The sequence below is a fragment of the Indicator indicator genome, chromosome 13 (genome assembly GCF_027791375.1).
Source record: "Indicator indicator isolate 239-I01 chromosome 13, UM_Iind_1.1, whole genome shotgun sequence".
Lineage (NCBI taxonomy): Eukaryota > Metazoa > Chordata > Aves > Piciformes > Indicatoridae > Indicator > Indicator indicator.
The window spans coordinates 19,651,845-19,666,525 of record NC_072022.1 but is presented as its reverse complement, the minus strand read 5'-3'; the positions used below and the strand labels follow the sequence as shown (position 1 = coordinate 19,666,525).

Genomic DNA, 14,681 nt, shown 5'->3' with positions numbered 1-14,681 from the left:
TAGAGATTCTGGTCCTTTCCTTTTCTTCTCCCCCATAGCTAAGTGTAAACACATGTCAAGTTTTCATTGAGCAGTCATCAGCTGCAAAGCCTCAACCTAAGAGAAAATTCTTCAAACAAGTCCTTCCACAGGTACAATAACCTGAAATGAAACCATTGCAACACACAGCAGTTTACCGTAATTTGAGAAGAATCACTGAAGAGTCTTACCAAATTCTGTCCGTAAAACATTGACTTCAAAACAAATCTCTAAAGTCAGTTTTCTGCCCAGAACAAGTTTTACCAAGGGTCTGCACTCAATTCTCTAAGCTTGCAACAGTACAGTGTTTACATGAGCATAAATATCCTGCAGTGTACTAAGGAAAGATTGAAACCTTCAGGTTAAGAAAGCCCTTCCTCAGGTTTTAAAGTCATCTCTGTCAGTCTGTATTCACTTTCATTTATCAAAGACATCAACTGGGATTCTCTAGTCTCAACTCACTCATTTATTCTGCATTTACTCCCCTACAGTGAGAGATTGTGCTGGAGAAACCAGACGGGGTTTGGGTAGAATTTTTTTCACAACCATGTATCAAAGATAATTAATGCTGGGAGGGGGAATACTTTATTGTGAAGAAAACTTTATGCATACCTAGTAAAGAAATAAAACAAGCTTCCCTTGGTACATCTTGGGTAAGATGTGAGAAGCCCACATCATTTTTCATTTCAGAGCTGAGGGGACACCACAGAGGCAGGAAGAGATTTATTCCAATGCTGATCTGACTAACCCTGGAAAATCCGGAGACTTGAAAAGCTTTAAAAAGTGCAGCAGCTAATGAAGCAGCACCTGTGGCAAATTTGAAATTCAACATTGATGGTTTCCACCACTTTGTTAATATCATAATCCTATGACGTACAGCACATCCAGCCATGGATGTTTAAATGAAGAGCATTTCCTTGGGTTTCTCCCTAGCCAGGACATAGGAAGCATGCTATCCACCTCCTCACATCTGCAAAGGGCAAGAGATTTTCTTTAATAGACACAAAGGCACAGAGCTGCTCCTTACAGGCAAGTGTTTGCTCTCATCCTGGCCCAGCACCTCACTCAAGGCTGTGGCACAGTGCAGGGCATGACATTCGGGCCATGAGGAAGGTGGAAGGGAGCACACCCAGCGTGCTGAGCAGCCGAGGTGTTGAGGCAAGTCCATGAAAACAAAGGGATCCGGATGTGAAACATCCAGAGGAAGAGTATTTGCAAATACTTAGCACTTTCAACGGTAATTGATCCTTAGCTGGCAAACCCACACTGTTTAATCAGACAGGGTGAGGAGCTCTATTTCCTAATACCACAAAAGCCCTGCATAAAGAGTTATTTATATTTTGTTGTCTGTCATTTTGTACAACACCCTTCCCTCAAGCACCAGTCCTCAGAACACATTATACATTGTTAGAGGAGATTAGTTTAACTGCCGTTTTGTTTTTGTTTTGGTTTTTTTTCATTATTTTTGCCTTTCTTTCAGCAAAGCACTTGACAGAAATCAGTTCTTGGGAACCGGAGCTCTGAAGCACAGTCTAACAGTTTATTTACAATCAGAGCAACTAATTGCTCATAGAAAAGCCTCAGGCCCCAGGACCATTCCCATGTCACTGAATTTGGCTGCTGCAGTGATGTGCCACTCACTCATCACAAAAAAAAAAAAAAAAAAAAAAAAAAAAAAAAAAAAAAAAAAAAAACAACCAACCAACCAACCACCCCACCACCAAAAACCCCACAACCCAGCATTGTTAACTCCCTCAAGTGGCTTTGCTGGAACAGGAGGGCAGACAGCTGAGTAAGTGACCACTGACTACTTCAGTGACAAAAACAATAGCAAAAAAAAAAAAATTCAATTTTGACATGTGGTAGTGGTTTTGTTAGCAAAAACTCTGCCCAAGGTCTCAGTCAGCTCATAGGAAATTACTGGATAGATGGAGACACTGCCCTGACAAGGCCAGCCTTCCCCTCCCAGCCTTTCCTTTACTTGACAGTGACAGCTGCCACCACACCTAGTCTGTGGGCTCCGTTATATCTTTGCCACTGATAGGAGTCACCTCATGGGAAAGTAGGATAGTGAGACTAAAATGATGTCAGGTACCATGAAGAACATTTTCCTTTTTTTGCTTTACAAACTTTTGAACCTTACAAGAGGGGAGTCATCCGCTTCTGTGCGCTTTCTCTTTCCCCTCCAAACGAATTTTAACAATGCACATCCTGCCAGGAAACATCTCCATGCATCAGTGATAAAGAAGTAAATGAAGTTTCTGATAAACACATCACATCCACAGTTCAACAATTGTGCAGAGAAGAAAAAAACAGTTTTAGAGAAAGATTCAGGAATATGAGGCAAAACCCAGGAAGGGTAGATAAAGTAATGCTGTGCTGTCAAAACACTGCTTGGACCATGCATGAAGCATAGCTACTGAGCTAATTAAACTAATGGCCATCCATTAACCTTGGGTATGTCTACATGGCACAACACAGACCCAAAGAGGTGAGCTCAACCACCAGATGCCTTGCCAACACAGCACCCACCATGGCATTAGACCCCCTGCCTAACTAGATAGATAAACTAGAGCAAACTGATCCATTTACTCTCACCCAGGACCAGCAGCTCTTTGGTACAAGAGGCAGCAACTCTGCTCCCAGCTGGGTGATATAGTCAGGTGCAGCCAACAGAAAGGATGGCTGGGATGCTCCCTTTGGATACTGCTGTAACAGAGATACTGAAAGAAATTAGCAGGGAGGCCATACACTGCCTCTGTAACACCAGCAAACCAATTATACATTCAAGGAACAACTGTGAGACAATGGCTGAACAGAAAGGCATTTGCAAAGCTCCCCAGCTGCAAAGCTGCTTTGCCAAGAGAGCAAGCCTAAAGGCCAGGGGCACAGCACCTAGGGACAAAGAGACTGTTGAAACGGGCAGAGAGTTGTTCTCAAGGCAACTGGGCTGTGCAGGGGTCCCACAGCATCATCAGACACAGCTGGGCTCTGCCTGGATTTGTTGTGGATGGGACCCTTTAGAGACAACGCTCATCACTGCCCAGGCTCCATCCTTGTAATGAAGGGAGGAAAGCCACAAGTCCAAAATTAAGCCAGGCCATCACAGCACTTGTAGCTACCACAAGGGGCCACAGTTGCAGATCTGATCCGTTTAAAAAAGAAAAAAAAAATCACACAGTGTGACATCAAAAGGGGTGACAAACTCCTGGAGGAAATTCACTTTACTGGAAAAAAAAATAAATCAGGTAGGGTACAAAGGTTGGTTACCTGGCTACTGTACTTAAGGCTTTTACTAGAACTTTCCACCTCACGTTACCCCCCTGAATAGTCCAGAAGAAAAGTTGCTGAAACCCTCCCACTTGGCACAGCTCCTTCAGACTCTCCCCACACAGCACCAACATGGCAAACAAGATACCAGGTAGGGATTTAAAGTGACCACAGGAAAACAGATGCCAATTCCTTAGAGCTTACAGATGAAAGTAGCCAACCCTCATTCCAACAAACAAGCAAAAAAGCAAGGAGAACAAGAACAGAAGGATGTCCTGGCAGCCAGCTAATTAGCAAAAGCATTACAGTCAGGACTTCCAAGCACCAACAAGAACTAAGCAAGATATGCACCTTTATGTGGAATTACTTTTTTTTCAGACAGAACAGAGAATGAGGTCTGGGGAATTCTTCACTTTTTGCAAACAAAATACACAAGTGCTAATTAGATCATGCCAAATCCTCATTTTCACACTTCCAAAGCTGCTCAATTAAAAGTATGTCCTTTGGCACTGCTCTCTATTTTAAAATAATTTAGACAAAGCTAAAAACAAAGAAATGCTTCAACCCCAGGAGGTGATACAGCTGAAGATGAATGAATCATTAGCACATTGGAAACCTAAAAAAACCTCCTAAGAGGCATAGACAGACCTACTGTCATGAAACAGTTATTGCCTGACATGACAGAACATAGGAAAGAAAAATAAATGAATAGCAACAGTGAGAAAAAGCAAGGAAACACACAAGTGTGGCTGCCTTTTTTAGCCAAGTTAGTAGATCAGCACTCTGTCCAGCAGTACCTTCTTAAAGTCATTATCCACACTTTCTAAAAAGCCTCCAGGTATTTAAGGCTCAGACAAAAACTGGAAAGTGCAGACAGAATCTGGGACCTTCAAAAAACCTCAGCAGTTGTCTTATCAGTGAGCACATGCTGAGAAATTATGTCAAGTACACAGCTACTGAAGCACTGAGGAATTTGTGGGAAAAGATAATCAGGAGGAATTCTAATTTATCTTTCAGTGTTTTGAGTGGCACCTCTTAAATAAGAAACCTGGCTGAAAGCATCACTTGCAATTCTTCAAGACGCTGCAGAAAGATGCTGCCACAGCTACAGGCTGAAAGGCATTGATTTGTATGTTAAGTGGGTGAAAGATAATACCAAGTAGCAAGCAAATAAAACTTCCTATGTTAGCACTTGTACAAAAACTGCTGTTGATGCATATAAATCATTGGCCACCTTCCACTGGCACCAAGATCAGTCTCATTCCCAGTTCTTGTGATGTGCTTAGCAGTTAGCATATTAGCTTCAAGAACGTGAGGAGAAGCGAACCTGCTCATAGCGAATAATGCCACGAAGCTAGGACAGGAGGGCATGGGAGGTCAGGAGATCTCCTCAGCCTGGTTACACTTTGCCTTATATCCAGACAAAGACATGGGAACAGTGTTTGGGAGAAGGCACAACCATGCCAGCCCTTTGAAGCTAACAGCACACTGATTGAAACCCTAACTGTTAGACTTCAGACACCTTTATCTTAGCTAGTAACAAATTACTTTTCCCAACAACAAATTTAAGGCATCCCATCCCTGATGACAAACACCTTCCTTATCTCTGCCATGTGGTTATAAATGAGATCACTCATCTTGTCCCAAAGAAGCTGTTGTAGAAAAATCCTTGTCACTCCTCCAGCTGCTGCAATTCTTCATTTACATAAATCACCTCTATTCTAGATTCCTTGTCCTTCTGATTTACGGCTCTAAGTAAAATAAACATGAGTTAAGGAAATAAGGGAAAAGAGTTTGTGAGCCGTGAGCCAACCTTAGTAGCTTTGACCACATGTAAATCCTGCAGCCAATTGTTGTTGCTCTGCCAACCGATAACAAGAACAAACAGGCAAACAGATACAGAGCACTTTTCCTTTTCTTCAGAACATAGGATATGATCCAAAACCACCTCACCTAGGGACTTTAAAGATTAACAGCTTTTCAGTGTCATAGTTGCTCTTCCTTTGTCCAGGGGCACAGTCTCCAACAAAAAATAAAACATAGGGTATAACATTCACTGCACAAATTTTAGGCCAGATGAGACTCTTATCATCAGTGCACTTTACTTAAGCTTATTCCTGATTATGTGAAACAAGCCCAGACTGTTGCAAATCTGGACAGTCTCTCAAGAAAGCAGTTTACAAAAAGTTAAGTGAGTTTAACGTGCATGACGTTCCAAAACCCAATTCCACCAGAACAGGTATCCTGCCTCTCTCTTAGAAGGTGCAGGCTCCAAATACTCATGTGATATCATCAAATAAGTCTCCAAACTGGCAAGGAGCAAACAGTTCTAAGAAACGCTAATTCCACAGGAACCAAGGACTAAGAAAAGTCAAAAATGATAGTGGTTATATAAGAGATTGGATTAAGAATAATCTACTGTGATGTATGAGTATTTACAGAAGACTTGGAAGAATAGAGTTTAAAACAATCACTTGAAGAAAAGTTAGTTGTTAAAGGAAACAATTTGCTGTACTAGGTTATATTCATGTGACGAAGAAAAAAAGAGCAGGAATAGAGATCAGGTATTAAATGTTGGCTTGGCTTGACTGCTATTCTAAAGTAAGATCAGATGCCCCCATGAGCACTTCCTTCCATCCAAAACACAGCTTTTCCAGGAATATGTACTGAAATTTAGTGGTATCTTACACAGCCTGAAGTCAATCCCATCACAAGGGGCTTATCTGCCATTACTCCATTGGGGATGTAACAACAGACCATGCATGAGATGAATGATTATTTAATGCCTGCCTGTTCACCTATGGGTAATGTTTTTATCTTTTTCTGCATCTGTGCAGCCAAACCACATCTGCAATGTAATTCTGTGCTGGTAGGACAGGATGGAGATAGTCAATAAAAAGAAGCTTGTCTTCTTACATAACTAAACAATTTGCCTTCTAATATCACTCTCGCCCAACACAGGAAGAAGAAAAAGGACATTACACTGTTCAAAAATTCTGTACCTTTCTTGTGAGTTTATTATTTGGGAGCCTGGTTCTGACTTTCTGATCAGAGAGACAGAGGCAGGTATTGACAGGATAGGTTCTTCTCAGGAAGGTGAGATTGCAAAAAGCTGGTATTTCTGCCTCATTGCTTCACACAACCCAGAGAGGCAAGGGCTGAACACAGCACTGGGTCACAGCAATCACACACAATCCAGATCATTATAACCATTTCATCATTACATACTACAAAATGCATGCCACATCTTGCTATCAAAACTCACTGTGTTAAGATGTCAGTTGATTTGCTTCAAGTGATACTTGATTAACAAAATATGAAAGCAACATCTGCAAGAGCAGCAAATTTAACGCCTCAGTGAGCATTTCTCAGCTTTTTTTTACTATCAATCTACTGCTTTGCTATTCCATACCCAGCCAGTTTGGAGCAAAGCAAGGGCTGGGAAGAGCCATGCCAGCTCACGGCAAAAGTCCATCAGTCCCAGCAGTGTGGAACAACACGTGGCCATCTAAGGCAGGGCACAATCAGAAAGTAAGCACGCAGTGAAGTTTCTCCACATTCCACCAATTTGTGGTCTGGGCATTTTCCGAGATGAGGTGGGGACTGCACACACATGCACGCAAACACCAACTTAGAGCTCTTGCTGTAAAGTCTATAGCAAAACAAATTTAAAAACAAACCTTCCTTCCTACAGCATCCATCAACTTTTCAGAGTTGCTAGAGCTCTGCTTTTCTGGACATCTTCCTAACTGGCTTCTTAGGCTTCCCACTTTACTCCTGGATATCATGAATTACACTTGAACGCTTTTAGTGTGCCAGAACACTTTACTATTTCAATAATGACTTCTCCAGAACTCTTTTTATTATTATTATTATGAATGTAATATTTCCAAACAACATTCTTGATCGTTAGACTCAAACACTATTGCTGTGATAACCCTCTAAGAACCTAATCTCCTCCTGAGATACTGTTATCCTTACATTAGCTGGGAGATTTTAAGAAGAAATCAACTCTCAGAAGAATTTGGTTGAAATAAATCATTATTCCCTAGGGCAAATCCAAAGCTAGCATCCCCTCTGGACAACTAGTGGTTCACAGGCTTTCACCAACAGTTGGAAGCAGTGACTTGCCAGAATATGTAGCTCTGTGCAAACTACAAATGCTGATATTTGGGATGTCTGCTTGAATCAAAATTGTTCCTTCTCTGCTTTTGTTCGTAGTTATGCCAACACCAGTCACAGCTGGGAAAAGTGAATTGCAGTTTATGTCTTCTGTACTCAAAGTGTTCAAATATTTATCTCTGACGTATGGCTCTAGAAGAGGCAGTTCTAAGATCTCCTGCTGCACTCTGTTGTACCTGACACCTCAGTGTTAAACAGAACGTGCCTTCATGAGCTATAAAGCATTCCTATTTCTCTCTCTCAGACGGTTCATGACTAAAATGCTGGACCCATTGTCTTATTATCCAGCAGCACACACCGTATGTAAATGAACAGTTCTACCTCTTCAGCCTTGGAGACCTTCTGACAAGATCAAAAGACTGAAAATAGTGCAAAAGAGCATTTTAAGCCCAGGAGGAAATGATTCATGAAACAAGAAAGATACTACTTGCGGGAATTGATTTTGGGAACCTGGCAGGTTAATCACTCATTTTATGTACATTATTTCATGTACACCTACAGTATACGCTGTTATTCTTTTAATACAGCACTGCTGCAAGCAGATGCAGAAACGGAGATCCCTCCTGCATACTGTAGGAAGCAATAAGGAGTTGGACCCCAATAATCCTTTCAGCAGTTCTGAGCAGCAAAAAAGTCCTCGCCTGGGTACTATTTTCAGACCAAGACTCTAAAATTTCAGCCATAGCATGCAATGCGTGAGACGGTTGTCATGAAAAACATTCCATGTTATAAACTACTGCTCTAAAAGCACCAGAGATTGGGCCAGGAATCCAAGCCCCAAGTGATATCAAATGACTTATTATGCTATTTCCTTCCATCAAAGAAATTACATCTTGCAAGAAAAACCAAAACAGATATCTGAAATTAAACAAATTCTGTCTGGCAATTAAGCAGACGGTAAAAGAGCAAAAAGAGGCTGTGAGGAAAGATGGGTTAGGTTTATCTTTTACACTGGCACTCTGCTTCCCTCCTTGATGAGCCTGAGAAATATTGCTGTAATCATCACATCAACATTCTTTTGCCTTCCATTAATTATGCCACTGTATAATTGAAACTCCTGAAACTGATGTAAGCACAACTCCATAAAATATAATAAGAACCCATGGGTGGAAGTAAAAGTAGTGAAAAATCAGTCAAGAAATAAAGCACCATTTTTCTTCTTCATCAGAATGACTGACAAGGACTGAGAGAAATCCTCTGTCACTGGCTATCTTTTATGATGATGTTCTTACAGAAGATAAAGGCACAGATTCAGGGAAGCCCTACAGCTTGAAATAAGAAGGGGACAGTCTAGCTAACTGCAACTGCTCTGACTTCATTTGCTAAGAGTAGGTTAAGTACCTGGAAAAACAGCCTAAGTCGAATACCTTACTTTGCAAAAGCTAAATATTTGAAAGTTACCATAGCACCTCAATATTCCCAAGATGTAACACAAGAGGACAGGAGAGGAACTTGGGAAATACAGCCTCCAAATGTGGTCACCACAAGGCACGCTGCTCAACCCTGGCAGGAAGCTGACGGCCACCTTCTTCAGGAGCGCAAGATAACAAATTTCAGGGACAAAATGTCTCTCCCTCCAGCCGGTGGTGCCACACCAAAATTGTTGGCTCTTGATCAGAATTAATAGTAAGCACAGAAATATGAACTAACAAACTGATCATCACTGAACAGCAAGCAGCTCTCCCAGAGGATGTATGAACAAACAGAGCTTTAAGACCAGACAAAATAATCTCAGGGAGGACCATGGTAGCTCATCCAAGCGTTTGATGCACATGCTGGGAAGGACATGATGTTGAGAAATTGAAGCCTGATAAATTTCCCACCACTGAGCCAGGAAGTGGAGGGTTGGAGAATAAAAATATTGCTGTCCTTCTCCAGAAAGTATTACATAAAGTACTGTGATGCATCTAGAGTATTTCACCATCCCCTTACATTTCACCATGGCATTTATACTTGTGTGTAAGGTATCACCATTCCAGGCTCACCCTTACACAGTAGGTCTCCCTGGAGAAACTGCTCTCCAGTGGTATTTTTCTCTCACAGGCACTTAACCCACAAAGACTGGGTACAAGGCAGCTTAACTTTCTCAACTCTTCAAGCAAGCACACAGATTTCCCTACCCAAAATCCAGTTTTACCTGTCACAGGTTTTCCCCTCTTCCTCCCGTTTACACGCACAAATTGAACCAAAGTTTCAGCTAAGTCCTGACATTACTGGGATGCAGCATGACACTGCACAAAGAGGTCCCTGGCAGGAATCACCTGCATTAACAATGGGAAGATCTTTCCCTACAGCAGCCAGAGGCCACCCAGGGTGCTTGAAAACTCAGAAGGTACATACCACACTGCTGTAACAGTAACCATACCTTGTGCAAGACACAGGTTTACAAGTGAAAAATCTACAGACTTACGGGTTGGGAACAGTGAACCATAAATATGATCAGCATGCACATCTCAGTCCTAACAAACCAATATGTACAGACCCTGCAAAGTCTCCTCTGAGAGCCTCAGCTATACCATACAGCTGATTAACATTTTTCAAGGAAATAACTGAAGCTGTTCAGCTTGCTCCAGAGGCCCAATGGGAAGGAGAAAACCCTCAAGACACCTAATGTGGCAGCTTTGCAGCAGCATGAGACTAGACAAATGGAAAAACCTAAAATAGGTTGTGACAGTTTATCATTAATCAGTAGGAATTACTTGGCAGAATGAACTATCATTCAGTGCAACTTAGTGGCAGCTTTCCCAAAGAACTAATACAAACACAAGCGCAGAGCAAGAGCTTCAGGGAGCAGGGGAAAAGGGATGTCATCGCTGATTAAGTTGCTGATGGCAAGAAACAAAAAATGAGACTACATAGGGCAGCACCTGTGTGGCTCAAAAAATACGACTGGCGTGTTCCAGCTACTTCATTTGGCAAGGTTAAACTCACCACGGATGAATTATAGAATCATAATCATACTACAAAACACTGCAGGCTTCTGAATTGTCTTCCTTGTGGTCAGACGCTTCTCCACCAGTTCTATTTACTGCAGCATGTTCCCAGGACAGACAGAATAATCAGAGTACTTCCTTCTGTATTTGTAAAAGAGCATTACTACTGAACATATGAAGGTATGAGGAGAGAAGTGTTATCTTTGTTTAGAGCCAGACATAAACAGAAAACTGCAGACATAGGTTCCAGCTCAGGCAACCTCTATCAAGCCTACGAAGAAGACCTTGTGCTGGCAAGTTCTGGCAAAGGATCTAAGTACCCAAACTACTTCACTTTTTCAAATATATAAAATGGTCTAATATAAAAGATAATTTAGATATATGGATTTGGTGATCCAAACATACAGTAATCATCAGTTTTAGTGAACTCTTGAATAGTTATCAAAGAAATTTTGCATCGACCTTCAAAAGCTGTTTTCAAAGCAGTCTTCTTTCCTATATTTGCATATGGATATAGCTGTAATACCTTAGATCACTCTTATGATTGTCTTTTGCATAAGGGTAGTTTCATATTTACATGTGTCAATAAATACTTAGGTCATCTACTCATTTTATGCATACTTAAAGAAACACACTCCAGTATTTCAAACCACCATTTCCGTTACTACGACATAGTAACACAGAAGGTAGAAGGTTCAGCAAGTGACTGAAGACAGGCAGAGAAGACAGCTAGAATGAGTAGAAAGCACCAGACCGAAGTACTTCAGACTAGTTCCCACCCTGCTGGAATCGCCCTCACTATTACTTTTGTCCAAAAGATATAGAATAGGTATTAAATTCTCAAAGCGAGTTCAGAAACCATGTTTGGAAAACAATTTGTGGCATTTCTGGCATGGTTGCATGTGGAAAAGTTAAAACTCCTAACTCTAGCTTACATCTCCCAGCAACTAGAAAAAAGGAGCAAGAACTTTCTTTGCATAGCAGCATTAAGAGATAAAGTTGCAAACAAGATAAAATTATTCAGATATTTGAAAAGACCGTGAGTTTGATCAGTGAAAAAAACCCAAACAACCAAATAAAAAACATCACAAAAAAACCAACCCCAAGAGAAAGTGATCTTTGTGAAATTCTCAGACATGAAAATCAAAAACCAGGTTGTGCCACATTTGTATTGCTCCAAATGTGTGATACTTCATTCACAGAAAGAAGAGTACCACCACAAAATCTGGAGCTGTGACAAGATAAGCTTTTCATGGACTGAGGACCCACAAATCAGAGAGACTTAATCATTATTAAAGCTTTCTGAGCAGCACTTGTCAAATACTAGAGCAACTGCAAACACCTACACAACTATGCAGTGTCACAGCATGAAGACAGCGAAATAACAGATATCACATCACCTCTGACAACCCTGCTTTGAACCAGCCTTGCTGTCAAACTTCTCCACACAGTGACAAAGAAGGCCATTCCATGCTAAGAGTGATGTTTCAACAGCTAAGGTATTGCTTCTTCCAAACATTGTAATGAATAAAGTGTCTACCATGTACAGCAGTCAATTTAGATAATCAGATTTGTAGGAATTTCTCTACTCTTTGTCTCAGGGCCTAAGTTTAGGTAAGAAAACCCCAATAAGCTCTTTATGTTAAATCACAGAAAAAGATACTGAACTGACCTTCCATTGCTCCTTGGGAAGCAGTCTCACTACCACGATGTCACCATTCAAGGCTCTGTTGCGAGCAACCACTCCATCAATAAAGATATCACGAGTCCCATCCTAGTCAAAGAGCAGAAAAAATACATGCCAGATCAAAACAAATTACAGTTGTTATGAGGCTTAAAAGCATTGTCATCGAAAAAGACACACACCCTGGTGAGACAAACATCCTGTAGCTATGTACAGTAATGAAAAAGATTCACCATATGCCCTTCAACATGCAAAAGCTTTCAGCAAACAAGCTCCTTTTTATGTGTGTGCCCGCACAGTAGCTTCACTATTTATTCAAGACAGAGCCAAGCCCTCAAGATGTATTGTCTGCAAGCTCTGCTCAGTTACTCTTGGGAATGGGTAGAGAGTTTTCTGCAGTCACAGATCTTCACACATTAAATTCCCAACCCAAGCACTCAAAGCTATTGTTCAGAACATGTTTACAAGACAGGGTCTGCCCGCAGGCAGCTGCCTTCTGCTCTCCTGGTGAGACGGCGAAGCAGGGACATGCAGCTCTGGGATCAGCAGGTTAGTCTGAGAAGGTGGCTTGAAGAGAGGCTGGGGATGCAGGCTCTGTTTATTTAAATGCATTAACATCATATATTCTGCATTTGGCCCAACTAATGTTAGAAGAGACTTCAAAAAAAACAACAATTGACGCCAACTGCAAGCCAATAAAACCTTTTACTGTAACAGACATGTTGGGACATCTTCTCTTAAAAGCCTGGGTTAACATCCTTGCTCAAGAGCCTCTACTAATTGTACACATTATGATTATCCACCCCAGACTAGATACAGTTTGGAAGGTTCTCTTTATGGGCTGAATAAATAAGTTTCCTGAAGATCTCAAAGGTTTTTCGTTTCTCTGGCTAACTATTGGCAGTGCTCTTGCTGCTTTCATTTCTGTTTCCCCATAATTCAGTACATGAAAAATTCCACATGCCTGTTTGTAATGCCATGAACACATCACACAATGTGAGCACTTAATATAGACATCTGAAGTGAACTTTTTTCCTAGGGAGAGCTATCTTTGCATAGTTTTGAGGCACAAAAGAAGGTGAGTTGCTTTAGATTAGTACTTCATTGTCTTTCAGTAAAAAAAGCCTCACGAGAATTAAAATCTTCATTACAATTTTACTTGCTTCTCACATACATGCTCCTGAGTCTCATATGGTTGAATAAATCCAATCAGAACTACCAGTGTGCTCAGTCTCCAAGAAAAACTTTTTATAACCTGAAAACATGAAGCCCTAATAGCAGACAAATATCTTACTCTGCTTAGATACCGAAACAATAAAACGGCAGAACCTGCCATGATGTGAAACTAAGGCCGTCCTCCAAGAGACCAAATTACTCTTCGAAAGAAAAGCAGCAGCAGCTCAACAGCTGTGTGAAAGCTGCCTCCCATGACAAGATGCAGAAAAATTGCAAAGCCTCTTGGCCCAACATAATTCAAATTAGAAACTGTTCTTTTCAAAAAGCCTAATTTTTTACACATGGGCTTAGTCCCAATTCCTCCCTACCCTCTCCCTTCTGCCCCAACTCTTTACTTAAGCCCACCACAAATGGAAAAGTTCCAAGTCACATCTAAGGAAAATGCTTTTTTTTTTGGCTGTACCTGTAGCTGCTCTGCATTGCAGGACACAGGCTGGCATTCATGACAAATTGTCTGTTCTATACCTTTTTTTTTTTACCCCTTCTCTTCTGCATCCAAGAAAACAGAAGGCAGACCCTCCCAACTCCAGTAAAGGTGCTGATGTGTCACACCACCAAGTTAAAGCTGCATCTCCATGTTCTGCAACAGTCTTGTCTTGATTTGCAGCCAGTGAATCGCATCCCAAACAACATCCACATGAACACTTCAGTATGTGTATGTGCACCTATTTTAGAGCAGTTAATCTCAATGCCTGCAACAAAGCTGTAATTAGAAAATTGCCATCGGTTTCAGTTTGGCCTCCAAAAAGAAACATATCTGTATCTTGAGCTCCAGGCTCATGATTTTTGGGTAAACTTATGCACTTCCAAGAACACTTGTGCATCCCACTTTTTCCTTCAGCGTGTCCTACTCTGAACAGCTGGCACTTTAGATTACTAATGCAATTAAAATGGCACCAGATGACAAGAGAAGACAACCACTTGCAAAATCTCAGCTGTCTCTGGGGTGCATATTCCATATTGGCCACAATGGCTTCAAGACTTCTGCAACCATATCCAGGAAACACAGATCTTTCACTGCTCCATGACCACCAGCAGTGCTCTTTATCCCACTCTGACAAGAGATCTCTGGCACAGCACAGCCACAGTCACCCCACCCCTCATGCTCAGCAGCATTACTCTTCACTCTGACAATGCTGTTGCTTCGAACTACACCATGCACAGGAAGGACATAAGATACAAGGCAGAGATTTCAATGCTCAGGTCCATTCTTCAAATACCTTTAAAGAGAAAGAATCTGGGCTTTCCCCTCAACTCTTCATCAAATAGGCAGACAGAGCACATTTGCAGCAAGACACCCTAGGATTTCTAGCATTGTAAGGTGTACAGCTGTTGCATTTGAACTTCATGAAGCCACA

At 41.4% G+C, this 14,681-nt stretch overlaps 1 protein-coding gene across 1 annotated transcript in view; it reads right to left on the bottom strand.

The window, feature by feature from the left end:
- DIS3L2 (DIS3 like 3'-5' exoribonuclease 2) overlaps nucleotides 1-14,681 on the bottom strand; it is a 199,835-nt gene that overhangs the window by 151,563 nt on the left and 33,591 nt on the right. The window contains exon 6 of the mRNA XM_054385907.1: nucleotides 12,076-12,177. Within this exon, the coding sequence (XP_054241882.1) occupies nucleotides 12,076-12,177 (102 nt within the window). The remainder of the gene's footprint in view (nucleotides 1-12,075; nucleotides 12,178-14,681) is intronic.